The sequence below is a fragment of the Crocodylus siamensis genome, chromosome 3, assembly GCF_052110815.1.
Source record: "Crocodylus siamensis isolate JL-2025a chromosome 3, ASM5211081v1, whole genome shotgun sequence".
NCBI lineage: Eukaryota > Metazoa > Chordata > Crocodylia > Crocodylidae > Crocodylus > Crocodylus siamensis.
Genome location: NC_143397.1, coordinates 49,089,568 through 49,108,596, shown reverse-complemented (window position 1 = coordinate 49,108,596; position 19,029 = coordinate 49,089,568). Strand labels below are relative to the sequence as shown.

General features: G+C 43.6%; 2 protein-coding genes across 2 annotated transcripts in view; one reads left to right on the top strand and one right to left on the bottom strand.

Moving 5' to 3' along the window:
- RHOBTB3 (Rho related BTB domain containing 3) overlaps positions 1 to 129 on the bottom strand; it is a 73,698-nt gene extending 73,569 nt beyond the window's left edge. The window contains exon 1 of the mRNA XM_090038299.1: positions 50 to 129. The gene's annotated coding sequence lies outside the window, so the exon portion shown is untranslated. The remainder of the gene's footprint in view (positions 1 to 49) is intronic.
- LOC149868260 (carnitine O-palmitoyltransferase 2, mitochondrial-like) lies at positions 81 to 17,555 on the top strand. Its single transcript, XM_090038293.1, has 5 exons — positions 81 to 348; positions 5,468 to 5,548; positions 12,137 to 12,243; positions 12,939 to 14,231; positions 16,156 to 17,555. Exons 1-5 carry the CDS (start codon positions 179 to 181, stop codon positions 16,482 to 16,484), a joined length of 1,980 nt encoding a protein of 659 aa, XP_089894419.1. The 5' UTR covers positions 81 to 178; the 3' UTR covers positions 16,485 to 17,555.
- The last annotated feature ends 1,474 nt before the right edge of the window (positions 17,556 to 19,029 follow it).

The following is a 19,029-nucleotide window of genomic DNA, read 5'->3' as shown; positions in this document are numbered from 1 at the left end:
CACGCCCACCGCTTGCCCCTCCCCTCGCTTATTGGCAGAAGGCACTCACGTGGTTCCACTGCGCAGGCGCAGGAGCCTTTGGCCTCACGAAGCCGCCAGTTCCCCGCCTTAACGGCCACCGTGGGGTTCGTGTTCCTTGGCCCGCCGCCAGCTTGCGCGTGCTGAGGCCGGAGGAACGATGCTCCGGGTGCGGCCTCTGTGCGGCCGGCGGGCGGGCCCCGCGGGGCGGCGCCGATACTGGCGTACTGTGGGGCTGACCGAGGGCATCGTCTCGGAGCTGGACACGGACCACCGCTTCGTGCACCGCAGCACTATCCCTACCATGCACTTCCAGCCTAGCTTGCCCAGGTGTGGCCATCGCTGCCCGGTCCTGCCCCGGCCCCATTTAGCCTCGCGGGGGCAGGGGTGGCTATGCCGCAGCGTTGCCAGCTGTGTCGTAATGATCCTATCTGCATAATAATTTAACCCTTGTACGATCAATAACAGTACAAGTGTTCAAAATGTACGATAATTTTGAGGCAGGTCATTAATGCAGCGCATGCAAATCACTCCCAGGGAGTCTTAACAGACATGTGGGTTTGCTGCCAGCATTTTCTGATGGCCGCTTGCCTCCAAATAAAGAAATGCTTCAACTTTGACCTGGTTTTCGCTCACTGGCTGTTTACAGTGAACAGTATAAAGTAGTAAGACTTATTTGTATATTTTTTCAGTCTAGCATAGTTTTCTGAGCAAATATAGTTCTGAGCTTCCAATACAGTAATTTCATATCTAAGACCTAGCAATGCTGCTGTGCTGGGGGACTTGGCAGTAGTGGGGGAGGGTGGTTGCTGCTGCTCCCCCACCGCCAAATTTCCAAGCCCATGGGGAGTGCTGCAGGTGGGCCAGATGCAATGGCTCTGCACGACACATTTAGCCCATGCGCAGGCTGGAAGTTGAGCACCCCTGGCGTGGTTGGTGCCGCAGAGCCCAAGACCAGATTTGTTGTCTTTAATAAACAGACTCTAGGCCCACCTCCTGTTTTCGGATCTGTGCATTGGAAAGGCTGTTTTGCAGGCTCCTTTGAGGTCTTAGCTGTAGCTCTGTCCAGTCAGTGCAAATCGGTCCATGTGTGAGCTGGTGTTTCCCGGCCGCTGAAACTGCTGTTGAAAAATTAAGATTTGCAACAAAAAAACCACAACCCCAAAAAACAACAGCGGAAGATGTCAGGATTTGCTCTGAAACCCTAAAATGATGGCATCAGCATTGTCCTTGCCCCAAGCAATGTCCTAGTCCAGTGATTCTCAACTAGGGTGCCACCCTGCTCCTGACTAATAATGTACCCTGCAAGGGATTGGTACAGCAAGCCCATAGCCAGCCCCCTGGTTCTTGGAGGTGTGGTGGTGGTCACAAGGCCCTGCCACACATTCACGTTCAAGCTGGATAGAAACCACTTGCAGAGTTGTTTGTAGCTGGTTGGCCCTTTTTGTAGCTGGATAGACATTTTGATGGTGAAGTGGTTTACTTTGCATGTGTGGCCCTGGTCTAAATTTATTGTGGGATTCACTAGTTAACTGTGTGGTAATTACTTTGTATGTAAGTCTGGTCTTCCTTTCCACATCTGCCATTCTAAATTTATTGTACAATTCACTAGTTAATTGCATGGTGATTACTTTATAGATGAGGCTGGTCTTTCAACCTGTGGCCATTCTGAATTTCTTGCATGCTTAACCAGCTAATTGCATGAGAATTACTTTGTGCATTTAGCTGGTCTTACTCTGCATATGTGGCTGGTCTAAATTTATTGCATGATTTACCAGTTAATTGTGTAATATATGTAATGTGTGGCAGGGGCGAAAGGCTCAACTTAAACAACTTTTCCCCCCTTAGTCTTCATAATTAAGAATGTTTTTGCAAACAGGAACTGTGTGTAACCACTTGAGAGATGCCTGCCGTGAATAGCAGGTATTCTACCTCACTTTGAAGAGACCAAGTTCTGAGTTATAGAAACTGTCTCGTTTATCTTAATAGGGAATTGTCAAGGTTGCTGCAGGGTGCCATGCAATGTTAGCACTGTTAGATATGCAAATATGAGTCACGTGATAAACAGAGATTTCAAATAGGAGTCCATAGTGTTAAAAACGTTCTTCCTTTTTGTGGGCTTTTGAGAACAATAAAGAATTGCTTGTATTTTCCTGTAGTTAAAAAAGCAAGTGAAAACCTAGCACTTTTTCCCCCAGAGGCACCTGTTGTCTAAGAAGTTTGAGAACCACTGCCTAGTCCAATAAGCTGGAGAAGGGGTAGGTCTGGCCTCGTAGAGATGCCGTCCACAAGTCAGAGCTTTATTAGAAACTGCTAAAATCTTAGGTCCCTGATGAATTTGCCTGTGAGCAATGTTTCAGTTACTCTTTATGTCAACCCATAATCAGTAACTTAAGGACCCCTCATACCCAGTTTAGAGTTATTTGTGCTCAGGGTGGATAAAAATCAATGATTTAAAAAAAATAATAAATATTGGATTTTTTTTAATTTAATCTTTTTTTTTTTTGTTAAAATGTTTTAAAACCTTTTTATAAAGATAGTCTTATTTTAAGATGTGTTAAACCTCAAAGATATCATCATGGAATATGGATTGTAACTTCTAATTATATACTATTTGAGACAATATATTCATATAACCTTTCTAGAAGTTTTCTAAATAGGTCACAGCAGACTATGGACTAGATTAAGGGCCCAGTCTTATAGGGTTCCCAGAGACACCTCTATAGAGTAGTAAAGATTTAAAAAAAACACTCTACCCAATGGGACTCAGTCTAGAACGGGAGTGACAAACCAAAGCTTGTCACCATGTGCTAGTGCAAAGATTCAAGGAGATGCATATTAACCTCTGAAGAGTACATGTGGCTCCAGAGCTAGAGGTTGGCCACCTCTGGTCTAGAAGATCCCATTAAGCATCTCTGTGATGCTTAGTTTCAGTTCTCAAACTGTGGATTTGTATCTCCAGAGATCATAGGCAGACATGAATGCTGCATGTCCCTGGAGGCTGAGGGGCATGGCGACCACAGGGAGGGCACCGCCAAACTCAGGGGGTGCACGTGAACCCATGTGCATCTCCTACAAATCGCCAATGTAGGCAGACAAGGTTCTTTGGGTAAATGTAATATCTTTTATTAGACCAACAAAATAGATGAAAAAATTGTTCTTTGCAAGCTTTTAAGCACAAACACCCTTCTTCAGGCATAGGGAGAGTTTGCTGTCTCCAGAGATAACATCCTTGTTAACAGCAGTATATGGAGATGAAAGATAACAGACCTGAGCATTTACTTACCCATCAGCCCTCTTGTCTCTCTGCAAGTTTGTGTACACACAGTCATGCCCTTACTTTTCTCCAAAAGTCCAAAATTTAAAGAAGATAAATGAATCAAGGATATCAAACAACAAGAATCCACTTTTGTAGAAAACAGTGAGTTAATTGAGGCTTCCTGACCAGTGGTTTAAATAGTGATTTAAATCAAATTGATTTAAGTCAAATCCACCCTGTTCATGCTAGTTGCTTAATTATTTCCCCAATTAAAACCCCCCAGCTATTGACCAGTAAGGTACCCTGCAAGGAATAGGCACAGTAGGATCATTGCCCTGGTTCTTGGAGATGTGATGGTAACAGGCTCAGCTTAAAACACCTTTCCCCTTTGTCTTTCATAACTAGAAACAGTATTTTTGAAAAACAGGAACTGTGTGTAACCACTTGAGAGATGCCTGCATGAATAGCAGGTATTCTACCTTCCTTTGAAGAGACTGAATTATGAGTTATAGAAACTGTCTCATTTATCTTAGCGGGGAAGTGAACTGAGAAATGTTCAGCTTTGAGGGACACTTGCTAACAACTACCCTGACAAAGAAATTTGTGTGTAGACTAGAAGCTGTCCCTTAGTACTAGCACATAATGGTTGCTGAGCTGCTGTTGGATTAGACATTTGTATATGGACGTGTGAGTGTAAGCATGGGTTTAGTACTCCAAGATAGATCCTAACCTGTGTAAATCATGGAATGAAAGTATAGAAAGATTGGGACTGAGCCTGCTGTAATAGGAGAGACTGGTGACCAGTCAGATGTCTCTTATATAGGTGACTCCTTCACTTAATACAAGGTGAAGGGGTGATCATGTTGCATGATGGTGTGGCCAAACTGTTGAAGTAACTGCATGAATAGTATGCCTGAAGACCTTGATGACTTTAATCCAGGGCTGGAAATACTAGCAACAATCTTGACCTTTTATGATCACTTTGGATCCACTGAGCCAGTGCAAATATCTGTGGCAAAAACCCTCGGAGATGCACTGCACATTTTCTTGCAGAAACACTCCATGGATTGCCCACAAGCCCCAGGAGGATATGCCCAATAATGTTTAAAGTTTCAAGGTCTCAAACAGGTGCCAATCGTGAAATCACATAAATATAATGGCTAAATTACTCCATTTCTTGGAGGCAGATTAATGCATGTTTCAGAAAATTATTCCTAGAAATCAGGAATTATAACTAGGTAAATTAAAAAAAAATCAACTAGGCAGTTCATACTTAACAAAATGAAATTGGTGTAATCAAATACCAATGTCATAGCTTGGGTAACAGTTTTTAAATTGTAATGCCTTTATCAAGAATAGAGGGTTCCTGTTTAAAATATTTTAGTTTTGGCTTTTTATGTAAGTACTTTTTCAGGACCACAAGGAGAGACATAGTAAAATAGTTATCTCTGAATAAATCTAGTCACAGAATGAAATTATAGTTTTAGCAATTAAAAATATTTTTTGTATTTGCATACAAATGGTTAGAAAAATCCAACTTCTGAATTTGTACCTTAAATAGACTGCTGCTTCCTCTTTCTTAGCCTGCAGTTAAGCATCTTTACCTTCATCATTCCTCTTTCCTTGCTATTGCCTTGTTCCTGAAGGCCATCACCTCTCATAGCAGAAGCTTTTATTAGATAGCATAATCCAGAGATGTTCAACCTTTGGTCCACTGGCCAGATGTGGCACACGGGCTGGAAACTGGCATTGGGAAAGCAGTGGGTGTTAATATAGTCACCCTCCCTCTGCCAGATTTCCAAGCCCTGCACCACTAATCACAGCTGGGCCATGCTTTTCTACCACCCCCCCAGCCTTGCTTACATCTAGATTGGGGCCAGGTCATGCCATATCCCTGTCCCTGCACAGAGCTGAGTTGGGGCCAGATTACATTCCTTCTCTACCCTCCCATCCCCATGCCCCCACTCCTGACAAGTCTGAGCCATAGCCCCTCTCCTAACCCCTGCCCCTGGCACCTGCAGGGCCAGCCATATCCCTTTCCCCTCCACAGCCAGGTTGCAGCTGGGCTGCCCCCTGCACCCCTCCATATAGCTGGATGGTGTCCTCTGTTGTTTCCTCTGTTACTGATACATTTACTTTACTTTGATTTTACTGTTCAATTGCTTTTTGTTTATAATTCTGTTCTTCCAGATTGCCTGTTCCAAGATTGGAGGATTCTGTCAGGAGATATCTGGCAGCTCAGAAGCCCCTACTGGATGATGAACAGTACAGGTATGAGAAATGATGTAATGATGTTTAAAAAGAGGACATTGTGCACTTCTGTACTTACAGATACCAGATCAGATTTGTTCAGTTGTCAGGTCAGAAGCTGTTTCTTAATGTCAGCTCTGTAAAATTAATCCAAGGCCTTAAAACTTAAGCTACACTTTTGAAATGTAGGACAGGAAAATGCCTCTGGGGCCACTAAGTCTGGTGCCTGTGTTTACAAATAACTATCTGAAGAAAAATTCTTTGCTGACAGCAAATCTGACTGTCAGTTTGACCCTGACTGTATGATCAAGACCAGCCTGCCAGTGACCAGCACACCTCAGCCAAACTTACTTCTGTCTGTGACCAAAGACCAGTGCTTCAGAGGAATTTGGGAAAGCCTCTTAGGAGCCCCGTGTTTCTCTGATAGGAAGGTAAAAAAGTTTTTCCTGGCTCTTGCAGGTGACTAGCAGAAGCTCTGAAGCATGGGATTACTGGATACTTCTAAAACAGAGTTGTAGTATTCATCATGGAAATACCAAATGCTCAAATCCACATATCACATGCTCTGATGTAGCCCTTACATTACCATATCAGGCTCCATCTTGAACAAGTAGGCATTTCCTGGTTCCACAAATTGAAATAATTCTGAAGATTATTCCACAACTTTATGGTTAGAAAATACCTTCTAATTTTGAGTCTAAATTTGTTATAGCCAATTTGTACCTATATGATATTGTACCAATATTGTTCTTTGTCTCTCTCCCTGCTACTCATTCCATAAATGTATATATAAGGAGTAGTTACATACTTTCTTAACCTATGAATTGCTAAACTAAATAAACCAAGTTATTTTAATTTGCCCTCCATTCCTCTGACCATCCTAAGTAGCCCTTCCTTGTACCCATTTCATTTAAATGCAGCCCGTGCAGGCAGCCCAGCAGTAGCTTGAGAAGGCAGGTTCCACTGGAGGAAAAAAAAAAAAGTGGCCAGCCTGATATTCTTTTTTCACCGCCTGGAGCCTGCCTGTCTGCATGAGCTGCATGGGGACCTGGTCCTTCCCTCTGTGGCTGTGGTGCCCTCTGGGACTGCCTGAGCTGGGTGCCTGCGTTGGTGCCACCTGGGGGGACCACTACTGTTGCGGAGGGAAGTACCAGTCCCACCCCAGCCACCTGCAGTCCAGGAGCTGCTCCACCCACCAGCAGCTCACCCTCCCCTCCCCCGGAAAGACAGGTAAGACATGCGTATACACAACACAGGGGTTTACTTTGCCCTAAATTGAAGCAGTGTTTTTAAAAATCCATTGCTTCAATTTAGGGCCTCCATTTCATCTACATATGCCCTATGACAGATCCCTGATGAACAGCAGTAACTTCTCTCTGATAGCTCTCCTCCTGATAAAATCTGTTTTAGTCTCCCTTTTTGGGGTAGGATATCAGAATGAGTAAAATGTCCCATTATGACTCCATCGGCATGAGTTCAAGTCTACAAGCCGCTTTGGACTTATAGAAAAGGCCACCACCTTTCACACTACCCAGCTGTAAATGAGTACATTGTTTGGTCTGGGCAAATCCAAGGTAACTTCCTAGTCACATCTCTGTCTTGTGTGCTGTTGGCTACAAAAACTGTCATCCTTAACCGTACTATCCCTAAGGACCATTTAACTCAGGGGTGGGCAAAATACTATCCAGCCTGCGGGGCCCCTAAAAAAAATTTGGAAAATTAATATTTCTCTACCCTTGGTTCCTGTCAAAAAGGGCAGTAGGGCCAAGGGGAAGCCCGGTGGGCTCCCACAATGATGGGCCCACCTGGCCCCGCCCCCCAGCCAGAAGCCCCAGCTGGGGTTTCTGGGCTGGGAGCACATGGCTGCCCTGGCGCGGGAAGCTCAGGTAAGGTGTGGGGGGACCACAGGCAAGGAAGGAGTGCAGGGGGGAGAGGGGAGCAGTCCCACCCCACCCACGCTTGGTGCCCCATGCTGCAGCTGCTTGCAGCCTGCATGGGGCTGCCTGTGCCCACGCTGGACAGCCCTACGTGGGCTGGGATAATGGGGCAAGGGAAGGGCTTCTTCCCCCCTGTGCTCAGTTTTTCCCTGGGCTCCTTCCCTGCATGGAGAAGAGTGGCCCCTCGCCTGCCCCACAGCTGGCGCCCCACATTGCAGGTGCTCGCAGCCCACACAGGGCTGTCCGGAGCAGGCCCAGGCAGGCTGCAAGCAGCTGCAGCACGGGGCACCAGGCATGGGGCAGGGAGGGGCTGCTTTCTCCCCTCCCTCTCCTCCCCCTTCCCCCCCCTGCTCCTGCACTCACCACCAACTTGTAATCCGGCCCCACTGCCAGCCTGGCAGTGAGGCAGGTTACAAGCTGGTGTTAAGCATGGGGAAGTGGCCCCTTGCCTGCCCCATGGCCAGTGCCCTGTGCTGCAGCTGCTTGCACCCTGCCTGGTACTGCCTGTGCCTGCTCCAGACAGCCCCGTACGGGCTGCAAGCACCTGCAACGCAGGGCGCTGGCCATGGGGCAGGTGAGGGGCCACTTTTCCCCACACTCAGCACCAGCTTCTTCCGTGATGGTGAGCAGGGGGTCGGGGCTGTGCGCTGCCCCCTGCCTGTACCACAGGGCTGGGGGGCAGTGGGTGTGAGTGGGCGGGGAGCCAGTGGGAGCACAGGCCTTGCACTGGTGTCCCGGAGCCAGTGCTGGTGTGGCCCAGAGCAGGGCAGCAGGAGCGCGGGGTCCCAGGTGGCAGGGGCTCTGTGGAGCTGGGCCAGCTCCCTCCTCCCTGCTGGTGCAGCTCCACAGACCCCTGCCAGCCTGTGCTCTGCTTTGGGCCCCACTGGTGCTGGCCCTGGGATATTGGTCCCAAGATGGTGACCAGGGGGTGGGGCACCTATCAAGGGACGGAGCACCTGTCAAGGGATGAGGCTACCCATGCAGCCCTCAACAGCCTGCCAAAACTGGGTAAGCGGCCCTCCACTCAAAATAATTGCCCGCCCCGATGTAACTTGAGAGGACCTTTGACCTTGAGGCTCCCTTTTAGCCAGTTTCTTATCCATACAATTATAGTATTAATCCCCATTCGATCCATTTTAACTGGTAATTTCCCACAGGGCACAGAATCAGATGATTTGCTTAATCTAGATGGATTTGTCCACTGGATTGCATTTATCTAAGAGGTCAGTTACCCTGTCAAAAAAGGATATTAGACTTGTATGGCATGCTTTGCCATGGATGCTTTGCTATGTTGCATTTTGCCTGGTTTTTTCCCCTTTAATATTCTTGATTATTCCTGCCTTCAGTGTCTACACTGAGATCTTGCATAATCCAGAAATCAAACTAATTGGCCTGTAATTGCCTCTGTCACTTTCTTTTGTTACTGAATACTGGCAGTGTGTTTACCGTTTTCCAAGCATAGGGTACTATCACCAAATTAATAGATTCACTGAAGACTCATGCAACCGGAGTTGCTATTTCATGTATTGGTTCTTGAGATGTAGATTTTTTGCCCCAAGTCCTCCAGTTTCATCGCAGAAAGATCTAAGTTTTAGTTCCATTAATTTCCATTATCATATCCTCATTCCCATTTGGTGCCTACCATTATCTTCATTTATAATGCCATCTTAGAGAATAAAGCAAAGTATAGCAAAAGCTTTGTTATCCGGCACCCATGGGAAATGGGGGGTGCTGGATAACCACATATGCTGGTTACCTTTGCCTGTTTGGGCTGCCGCCTCTCCCGCCGTGTCCAGTATGCCGCCACCCTTCCTGCTGCATCTGTTTGCCAGGGGGGACTGGAAGGGGGTCCCCGCACAGGCTGCTATGCCCCAGGCTGTGGGGCTTGGCAGCGCAGGCTGCTTTGCTCTTGGCTGTGTGGGCTCAGCAAAACTAGAAGTACCATGGTGGGCACATCTGGTTTCGCTTTTACCTTACAAGCCAGCATGGCGGTTAATAGAACATGCTGATTTGTAAGGTTCCAGATAACACAGCTTTTACTGTATTTATTCTGTATTTGAGTGACACCTAGATTACCCTTAGTCTTCATTTTCCCTGAAATTTATTGTGGCTCCACTTCCTCCATCTTCCCTCCCTCATTCTTTCTTATTTATGTAGCTGAAGAACATTTTGATGTTCATCTTAACTTGCTGGTAAAATCCAGCTCAGATCTTTGGCTACTTACATTTTATTTTTGTATTTTCTGACCTCTGAAAGATAGTTCTCATTGTTGATCAATCTCTTCTTTCATTCCGTATAGATTCTCAGTTTATTCTTAATATCCATTTTAAGTTTCATGTTCAAGCTTTTTTTGGTCATGACAAATAATAAATTGTTTATCTCCTTAATCTGCCAAGAGTCTGTTGAGGTTTCACCAATACAATTGAAGGTAAAATTGGCACCCAATTCATGGGATTCATAGATTGTAAGGCGGGAAGGGACCTTGGAAGATCATCAGGTCCAGCCCCCTGCACCAAGCAGGAAAAATAACTGGGGGTTAGGTGACCCCAGCAAGATGACTGTCTAGTCTCCTCTTGAAGATTTCCAGGGGAGTGATTGTATCGCCCCTGGAGGGATTTTATTCCACAGTCTGGACACCCTGACTGTGAAGAAGGTTTTCCTGATGTTGAGCCTGAATCAGTCTTCCAGGATTTTGTGGACATTTCCTGTTCACTCTCCCTTCCAGCAACCACTCTGCGGAAGTGTGACACAGGATACTGGACAAGAGGGACCTATGGTCTGACCCAGTACATGGCAGTTCTTATGTTTCATTGCAAAGCAGCAGTGGATGATGTTTTTTAATTATGCCTCACTTTCAGAAGACAGATTTCCAAGCTGACCCCATCTAGTGTTTTCCTTCTTCCCTGGGAAGGAATGAAAGTATTTAGATAAGAAAATTTTTCCCAAGGAATTTCATTCTTCAGGAAGAACAATTACATGTGATTTCATTATTCTGGTTTTCTTACTACCGCTTTATTATGATTCTTTGACCTCTCCCCTCTTAGCTGTTCCTTTAAGTCTTCCTGTGAAAGTGGCAAACAACTTTGGAGTCTGTATCAAAGCTATTCTACATATCAGGTAGACTCGATGTTTTAATAATGTATTAAGAATTGCGTCTTTCATTGATCTCTGTTGATATTACCAGCAGACATCCTCCTAAAGGCCTGAAAGTCTTTTCTGTTTAACTGCTACGACAGCAAAGATCTAGGAAATAGCTGCACCGGGTTGCACCCACCAGCTCCAGAAGTCTCCAGGGGAGGGAAGCAGGGTGGGAGCTTGAGCACACAGCCTGTGCCTGCCCCAGGTACAGATCTGGGGGGTGTGGGTCTCCCCTGTCCCCCCGGGAGTACGCATAGCAGCAGGGAGCCAGCCCTCCCTCTCCCCTGGATAAGCTGCCATGGCCCCGTTCTGCTCCCCACTGGGGCCCTGCAGCCACATGCTGCAGGCCCAAGCCCCACTCTGGGCAGCAGCCTCAGTCTGCGCCTGCCCTGGGTACAGGTCTGGGGGGTGTGGGTCCCCTGTGTCTCCTGGGAATGCACATGACAAATTGAAATTTATATTCTTAGATTTCAAAAGGACTAGAGCCTTAGCTTGGAACCTCATAAATTTTGGGGTAAGACTTCTTAATCTGTTCTTAACATGATTCCTGCTAGCTTCACCAGAGCTTTTCTTGAACTTTTGCTTTGGTCTGTATGAGTGTTACCATAATTGGTACCTAATTTTATCAGCAAATTGAACGTAAAGTTCATGGGCCAGGAGAATTGAGTAGTCTAAGCTGACTTCAAGAAGGTGAAATTACCTGTTCCCTGTATAATTTGTGTATCGTTGTTGAACTTGTGATTGCTATGAGTAGTAGTCATTGCTATTTATTATTAGAGGTATGCTGATACGTTGGTCTGATATCGGATCGGCACCAGTATAAAGAAAATTGACTATATCAGAAATCGGCCTGTTATGACAGAAATTTGGCCAATAAATGCCTGTGTGTGTGCGCAGCTGCAGCGCAGCATGCTGCAGCGAGGAGCACAGCCCACCAGCTTGGCACAGGTTGCCCTGCCCTTCCCTTCCCTGTTGAGATCCGGGGGCACTTGCCCCGCCCCCTGCTCTGGTCTGTGCCCTCCCAGGGTGCATGTCACAGGGGAAGCTGCTCCTCTTCCTTGGATGAGCTGCAGCTCCATTCTGTGCCCCACCTTGCCCCGGCTGGGCAGCGCTTACCCCGGCCCCTGCCCCACTCCCTCACTGCGGGGGGTATTGATCTGTGCCCCCCCGCAACCCCTTTCCTCCCCCTTCTCCATCCACCACAACAGACTTACCAGCTGGATGCAGCTGTATCGGAAGTTGGATTGGTAATGGCTGAAATGCCTGCTTAAAAATTGGCTATCGGTATCAGCCCCCCAAATCTCCATTGTTGCACCCCTGTTTATTATGTTTTATTTGTATTGTTGTAAAGGCTCCAACTGTAAGTCAGCGCCACATACCTAGGAATATACAAACAAAAAAACCAATTCTCACGAGAGTTCTCATTACAGATTGAAATATATGATAAAAGGCATAACACTTGAATGAAATATACAATTGCTAAAGTTATTTTTAAATACTACATGTTATAATAAAAGACTTTTCAATGTTGTAGAAATACAGAAAGAATTGCCAAGGAGTTTCAAAAAGGAATAGGCAAGCAGTTACACCAAGATCTCGTTGAACTAGATAAAAAGAATAAATATACGAGTTATATATCAGGTTTGTTTTTCCATTTTCTTATCCTTATAATTCAGTCATTTTGTTTTTAACAGAATATTATAGGTATTCATTTATAACACTCTTCAAAACACCCTTATGAGGTAGGCAGTTATGCCCTCTTACTGATGGGTACACTTGAAGCACCATATGTAAAAGCATATTAATAACATTCCTGGGAAGAGAAAAAGTTGATCTTCATTCCTAGTCCTCTACTGCCAAAGCTAGTATTGGATATAGATTGTGTGGGAAATAGAATGCACAGCTTGTGTTTATCTAGCATAGGTATTTCTATGGCAACTGTTACCTTGGTATCTCAGAACCAGAGGATTGGGAGCTTTATAACTTGGGATAAATTGAATTCCTGGTGTCACTTCACAGATTTCATGAGAGTTACCCAATGTGTACTTACTTATTCTGTGTTTAGTACAATGACATGTCCTTCTAAAAGTTTAGATTTACAATGGAAATTGAAATTTGAAACGAGAAATGGGTTGCCTTTTTAAAAAATTCCTTATGCTTGTATATTTTTAAGAGTGCTCCTTTTTTGCTTTCACTTTTTTTTACTAATTTGAAACGGAAATAATTCAGTAAAGTAACTAGATGCTACATGTAAATATGTGCTTTCATAAAATAGATATATCAACATGCTAAAATTATATTGTTACTCATTGAGTTTTTACTTTTATGTTTTGCAGGTCCTTGGTTTGATATGTATCTATCTGCCAGAGAACCTGTTGTTTTAAACTTCAACCCTTTTATTTGTTTAACTCCTGATCCAAAGGAAGCATACAACAAACAGCTACTGAGAGCTACAAATTTGGTAGTATCATCCATAAAATTTCTCAACTCTCTAAGGAGTAACTGTTTACGGCCAGATATATATTATGTCAACCCCAAATGGAGCAAGAGTAGGCCCTTCAAACACTTCATCCGCTTTCTTCCATCTTCTGTGGCTTGGTATGGAGCACTTCTGGTAAATGCATATCCACTAGATATGTCACAGTACAAGTGTCTCTTCAACAGTTCCAGAATTCCTAAATTAAACAAAGATGAACTGTTTACAAATGAATGTGCAAGACATTTGTTGGTAATGAGAAATGGTCACTTTTATATTTTTGATGTTTTGGATCATCTTGGTAACATTCTGCATCCATCTGAAATTAAGGCTTATTTGCTTTATATTTTGCAAGATGCAGATCACTTGCCTGAATCTTCCCTTTGTTATTTAACCACTGAAGACAGAAATACTTGGGCAAAAGTAAGACAACAGCTTATCGAAGAGGGTAATGAAGAAAACTTAATGAAAATTGATAGTGCAGTCTTTTGCCTATGTTTAGATAATAGTTCCCCAAAGGATGATGATGAGCTTTCACATTGCATGCTTCATGGAAATGGTTTCAATCGCTGGTTTGACAAATCTTTTAGTTTGATTGTCACATCTGATGGCACTGCAGGGATAAACTTTGAACATTCTTGGGGAGATGGAGTTGCAGTCCTTCGTTTTGCTAATGAAGTACATAGAAACAGTACAAGGCATCCAGCTCTTGTACCGCAGTCTGCACTAAGTGCTGTAAAGTGTGAGAGACTGGAGTTTAAATTGAATGATTCAGTAAAATCTGCTATAAATACAGCACGTATGAAATTTGATAAAACAAAGCAGAAAATGTTTGTGAGACAGTTCAGATTCCAGAAGTTTGGAAAAGAATTTATAGTGAAGCAAAAGCTGAGTCCAGATGCTGTTTTTCAACTTGCATGTCAGATAACTGCTTATCGACAGTATGGAAAAATGGTTTCTTGTTATGAAGCATGTAGCACGGCTGCTTTTAAACATGGCCGTACAGAAACAATTCGACCCACATCTGTGCTGTCACAACAGTGTTCTCGTGCGTTTGTTGAAGAACGGAGCAAACACGCTGTGGCAGAACTGAGAGACTTGATTGACAAATGTTCAAGGTACCACAGACGGCTACAGCTGGAAGCTGCATTAGGTTAGTTCCATACCTATATGATATATTACTTCTATCTAAGGTTTTGATATCCAAGGAACTTTCAGAATTGGTCCTTTTTTGGAGGTATAAGTCACGATCCTGATCCCTGCTGTTTCAAATGCAGCTACAAATGAATTTTTTAATGTGTGGTTCTGCTGTTTTCATTTCCTTGTGACCTGTAGAGTGTGTCAGGAACCGTGGCATTTTTAAAGGAGATGTTTGCTTATTTTTAGCTTTAAAATATCAAGAATATCAATTCTGATTTTCTATATGACTTACCAAGTATCATGGAAGACATGCAGTTTTAGAAGCTGAGTGTGAACTGAAGGAACTAGATTTTTTGATTCATTAATGGAGACTTTCATTCAACTGTTAGTTTTACACTTAAGTTAAATAAACGTTAACAAAAACAGACTCTTTGAAATCTAACTGAAAGCACCCTCTATTCTCAGTTGTCCATCTTTCAGTCGCTTGTTCCACTTGCCATGTAATCTTTGGTGATAAATACAATCTAAATTTTGAATGTACAAAGGGGCAGAAATTAAAGCCGACATTTTCCCTCATTGCACACAACGTAACATTTTTGAACCAGAAAGAGAGAGAGAAAACTTTAAATTACTAAGAAGCAAAAAAGGTTCTGGCTCATTTTTCCCATGCCCCTCCTGCAGGTCACTTTTAAGAGATCCTGTTCTCTATGCTGTCCATTCCCTGTTTAGAACTATAGTTCTGCTTTCTTCACATGCTGTATAAAAAGCTAGTGAAGAGTGGCAAAAAATAAGGGATGGGGGAAGAGGAAACATAGAATATATAGGAAGGGGATTACATTTACCAGTAGATAAAAGGAAAAATCATAAAAATGTGTAGAAGCAGAAGCAAAATACTGAGAGTTAAGCACTGTGCGTGCCTGTACACAAGTGCAGAGGTTATTCCAATGCACTGTAATTACCGTGCTCCAACAGCTTCCTGCATCTCGTGTATCAGCATCCCTGGGCTTAAAAATGGCAGAGCGCAGCTCGTCAAACAAGCCCGATGCCATTTTTAAGTGTGGGGATGCTGATATACCAGATGCACTGGCACTTTAAAGAGCCACTCTAATTAAAGCACTGCTCCCCTTCCCCCACCCCTGGAGCACATAAAGAAGTGCCCTGAGGCATTTGGATATGAAATTCCAAATATGTAGGGGGAGCTGTTCCTTGTTTATTCTTCAAGTTAGAAATTCCCCAGGACATGTCCCCATCACATTTCTTTGTCAAGCATCATGGTTCTGTGTAGTGACTAATATACCTGGATTTCCACTGCTGGTCATTTTGTTTTCCTTTTGAACTAAATGTTTCTGAGTAATATCCCAGCAACCAAGAGAAGACAGAAATATATGGGGAAGTGTTTCATGTTCAGTTCAGGTTCTTATAAACAGAATATAATTTTGACTTTATATGTGATGTTTTTAACATTCCTTTTATTTTTAGAATTTTAAAAAATAATTACATGTTAGTAATGCTATGACAAAATAAGCCTGTGGAGTTTCTGGGGAAAATAAAAACATGGGTATTCAAAGGTAAGCGCCAAACTCCTTAAACAGCCTAGTTAGATGTTGTCACTGTATTTGGATTGCTGGGTACGCAGAACCTCCTTTTGATGTCTGCAGAACTATCTGAACAAGGATGATGCTTGTTAGGTCATTATGAGTAAGAAACATATGACAGTGTCAATTTTAAAAGTAACACTGTATGCCTCTCCTATTTTAACTAAGACAAAACAATAAGTAGCTCATGAATTACAATGAAATAAAATATCAGAGCATATCGATACTGTTTGAAACTGTTTGAATCTAAAGGTTTACAGGAAGGTTATGCATGTTGTACTTTATTAATAACATTATGTTCTCTGTATTCATAATGCATTATGAACTTTTTTGGTTTTATAGGCAGAGGGTTTGATCGCCACTTATTTGCACTGAAACATCTTGCAGCATCCAAAGGTGAACATATGCCTGAATTTTTTCTCGACTCAGCCTATCAGAGAATAAATCATAATATCCTTTCAACTAGTACATTACACAGTCCTGCAGTACATCTTGGTGGATTTGGGCCAGTGGTGCCAGATGGCTTTGGAATTGGGTATCATGTATTTGATACATGGTTAGGATGTAACGTAACTAGCTATTTAGATAAAGAACAACAAGAATTCCTGAGCTCCCTTGAGCTTAGTTTAAATGATATTTTAGATGTGTTGGAGGGAAATCCTCTTGCATAACATCATAAATGATAAGCAGCATCAATACTTTTCAACTAAATTCTGATCAATAAAAATAATGGTGCAAAATTTTGAAGAATCTAATAATGAGCACAAAACACTTGGAAATGTGGCAGATGAAGATGGTAATTATAAGCAAAAATGCGAGCCGTTTATATTTCAGTGGACTGACAAGATGTTCTCCATTCTTGGCATGTCTCTTATTTTGTTGTTTCTGTGTTTTTGTTTTTCAACATTTATTAAGGCCTTTAAGAAATATTTTTGCAGATTTTTTTTCTGATTTCTTCCTGTTCTAGTGAAATCTATTAACTTATGCTTGTGTGGGTTTTTTTCATTCTCCTGTTTATATTTTACAGTTGTATTATTTTGGCATAGTACTGTACTATGTCTTCATTGTTGTGCATGTTCAAATATGCTTGTTAAAATAAAAGTTTAACTTCTTCATTACTGGAAACATTTTGCTCACTGTGCCTCAATTATTATAGAGGCCAAACATTTTATTGATTTTAATGCTGACATGATGCTTCTGTTACAAATTCTGTTTTTTATGGGGTAGTTGAATATTTCCTTTTAAAAGTAAATAAATGTTTTGGTTAAATTACTAGGAAATGTTAGTTACACCTGTTATCAACCCCAAGAGGATTAATTCTGCTTGGTTTACTATGCAAGTACTTGTGCACCCTGGCCTTCAAGACCTAGAATTGAACCCAAGGTTTTTGAGTGTCACCATTCGTCTGTGGTCAGCAAATAAGTGAAAACCAGTGTTATAGTAGACATTTCATCTCCTCCTAGTGCTGTTCTACATAGAGGATTACTACCCACTACCTGTTTATTTCATTTGTTCAACTACAACAGGTCTGTGCTGTGGGTCTAAAAGTTTCAAAACTGCTCATTTATCATGTGGGTGTTGGTAGAATTTCATGTAATCTATTTCTTTCAGTGTTTGGTTTTTTTTCACCTGTGAAATTATACAAAAAAGTCTGTTAAACAATGTTAAGGTTTCAAAATTAAGTATTCAAAGAAATTTAAAAATGTTGAAATTAAAGTTGTGTGTGCAAAGTTAATTTATTCCTCTGAAGTTATGATATGTAAACACTATCTTTATTTACTTGAGTACATGTTATATTTTCCAGGGGACTTGTGCCTTATTCAGGGACTACGATGAGCAATGCTCTGAGGATGACCCATGGTTATGTGCCAAAGTAAACTGTTGTCTGCAGAAGTTGTCATCTTTGATGCAGAAGCATATGCTACTGAAATATGGGTGTGAGGGGCAGCTGCTACTGAAATATGGGTGTGAGGGGCAGCTGCTAAAATGGCCGCTTTGGGACATGATCAACTGGGTGTAGTTGTGAAGTTGACTTCCCAGAATGATATTTTTCATTATTTGTTCCCATCTTTTCCTTCTAGGCCAGCTTGAATACAGCTCAGCCACAGCAAAGAGTATTGGTGCTTGGTGCACATTGTAGCAGGACACTAAGGTGCCTGCTACTTGAAAAACAGTAATATGGGCTCAGGTGCTGGTTGCTACGGGCAGCCAGGAGGAGCTAAGGGCCCACACCTGGTGAGTCAGCTGACCAGAAGGGGCAGGGGTGACTACCATAAGACTCAGACTGGAGGCTGTGAGGGCTCGCTCTCGCTCTCTGCTGGCAGCCAGAAAGAAGTGGTACTGCCTGACTAAGGGAAAGAGATCAGCCCTGAATGTAGGAAAGAGAAAAAGGCCTGGATGTATAAGCCACTAGTTACACGGGTGAGAGATGTGGCGTGGTATGGAGAACGTTTTGCCAGGAGGTTTAACTTTATGTTATAGCCCAGGGGCTTGTGTTATTGTTTGTTGTTGTTGTTACACCGGAGGACTGAGTGAGGCTACTAGGGGTTGGAGGAGGCCTCATAGGGGCTCCATGGTAGTGTGGGGACCCTGGTGCCAGAGAGGATACAACATTCAGGGGTGCACTGACCCCAGCCCTGAGAAGGGGAGCAGAGGATTGGGAGGGGGCCAGGTAAGGCCAAAGCTGCCTGAGCCCTAAGGTGAGAAGCCCCAGAGCGGACAGTTGTGAGAAGCCCCAAGAAGGGTACAAGCCAGAGAGCGCCAGTGGGGGCGCAGGCTGCAAGACAAGGCAGAGAGCATCTGTGGGGCATGGAGAGGGAAATCAACCAAACAACGTCGGGTACATCTGTGAGGCTTGGGGCGTGGTACAGGGGTGGCTGGAGCCACGCATAGCCCATAAGGCTGGGGTATGCCGAGTGACCCAAAATAGAACTGAGACCGAGATACATCAGAGCACCATGTCAGAGAGGACAAAAGGCAGCCTCCCTTATATATTGTTAACATCAAAGACGTGATGGGCGAGATGTGAGGGTGCTTTAGTACCATGTTGGCCCAGTAAAGGGCACTAGGGGAGATCATGGCCACCCCTAGGACCCCACGCTGCTACACACATGACACCATTACCATGTACATGCGATGAAAATGTCACTTTGCGTGGCTTAATGGCATCACAGTACACTTGCAAGAGTTTTGGGAGTTTTAAATGGGTTTGCATTG

Coding starts and splice junctions, on each gene's coding strand:
- LOC149868260 (XM_090038293.1), top strand. CDS start 179: ATGCTCCGGGTGCGGCCTCTGTGCGGCCGGCGGGCGGGCCCCGCGGGG. Junction 5,549..12,136: donor CTGGATGATGAACAGTACAG/GTATGAGAAATG, acceptor TCAATGTTGTAG/AAATACAGAAAGAATTGCCA. Junction 12,244..12,938: donor ATATACGAGTTATATATCAG/GTTTGTTTTTCC, acceptor TATGTTTTGCAG/GTCCTTGGTTTGATATGTAT.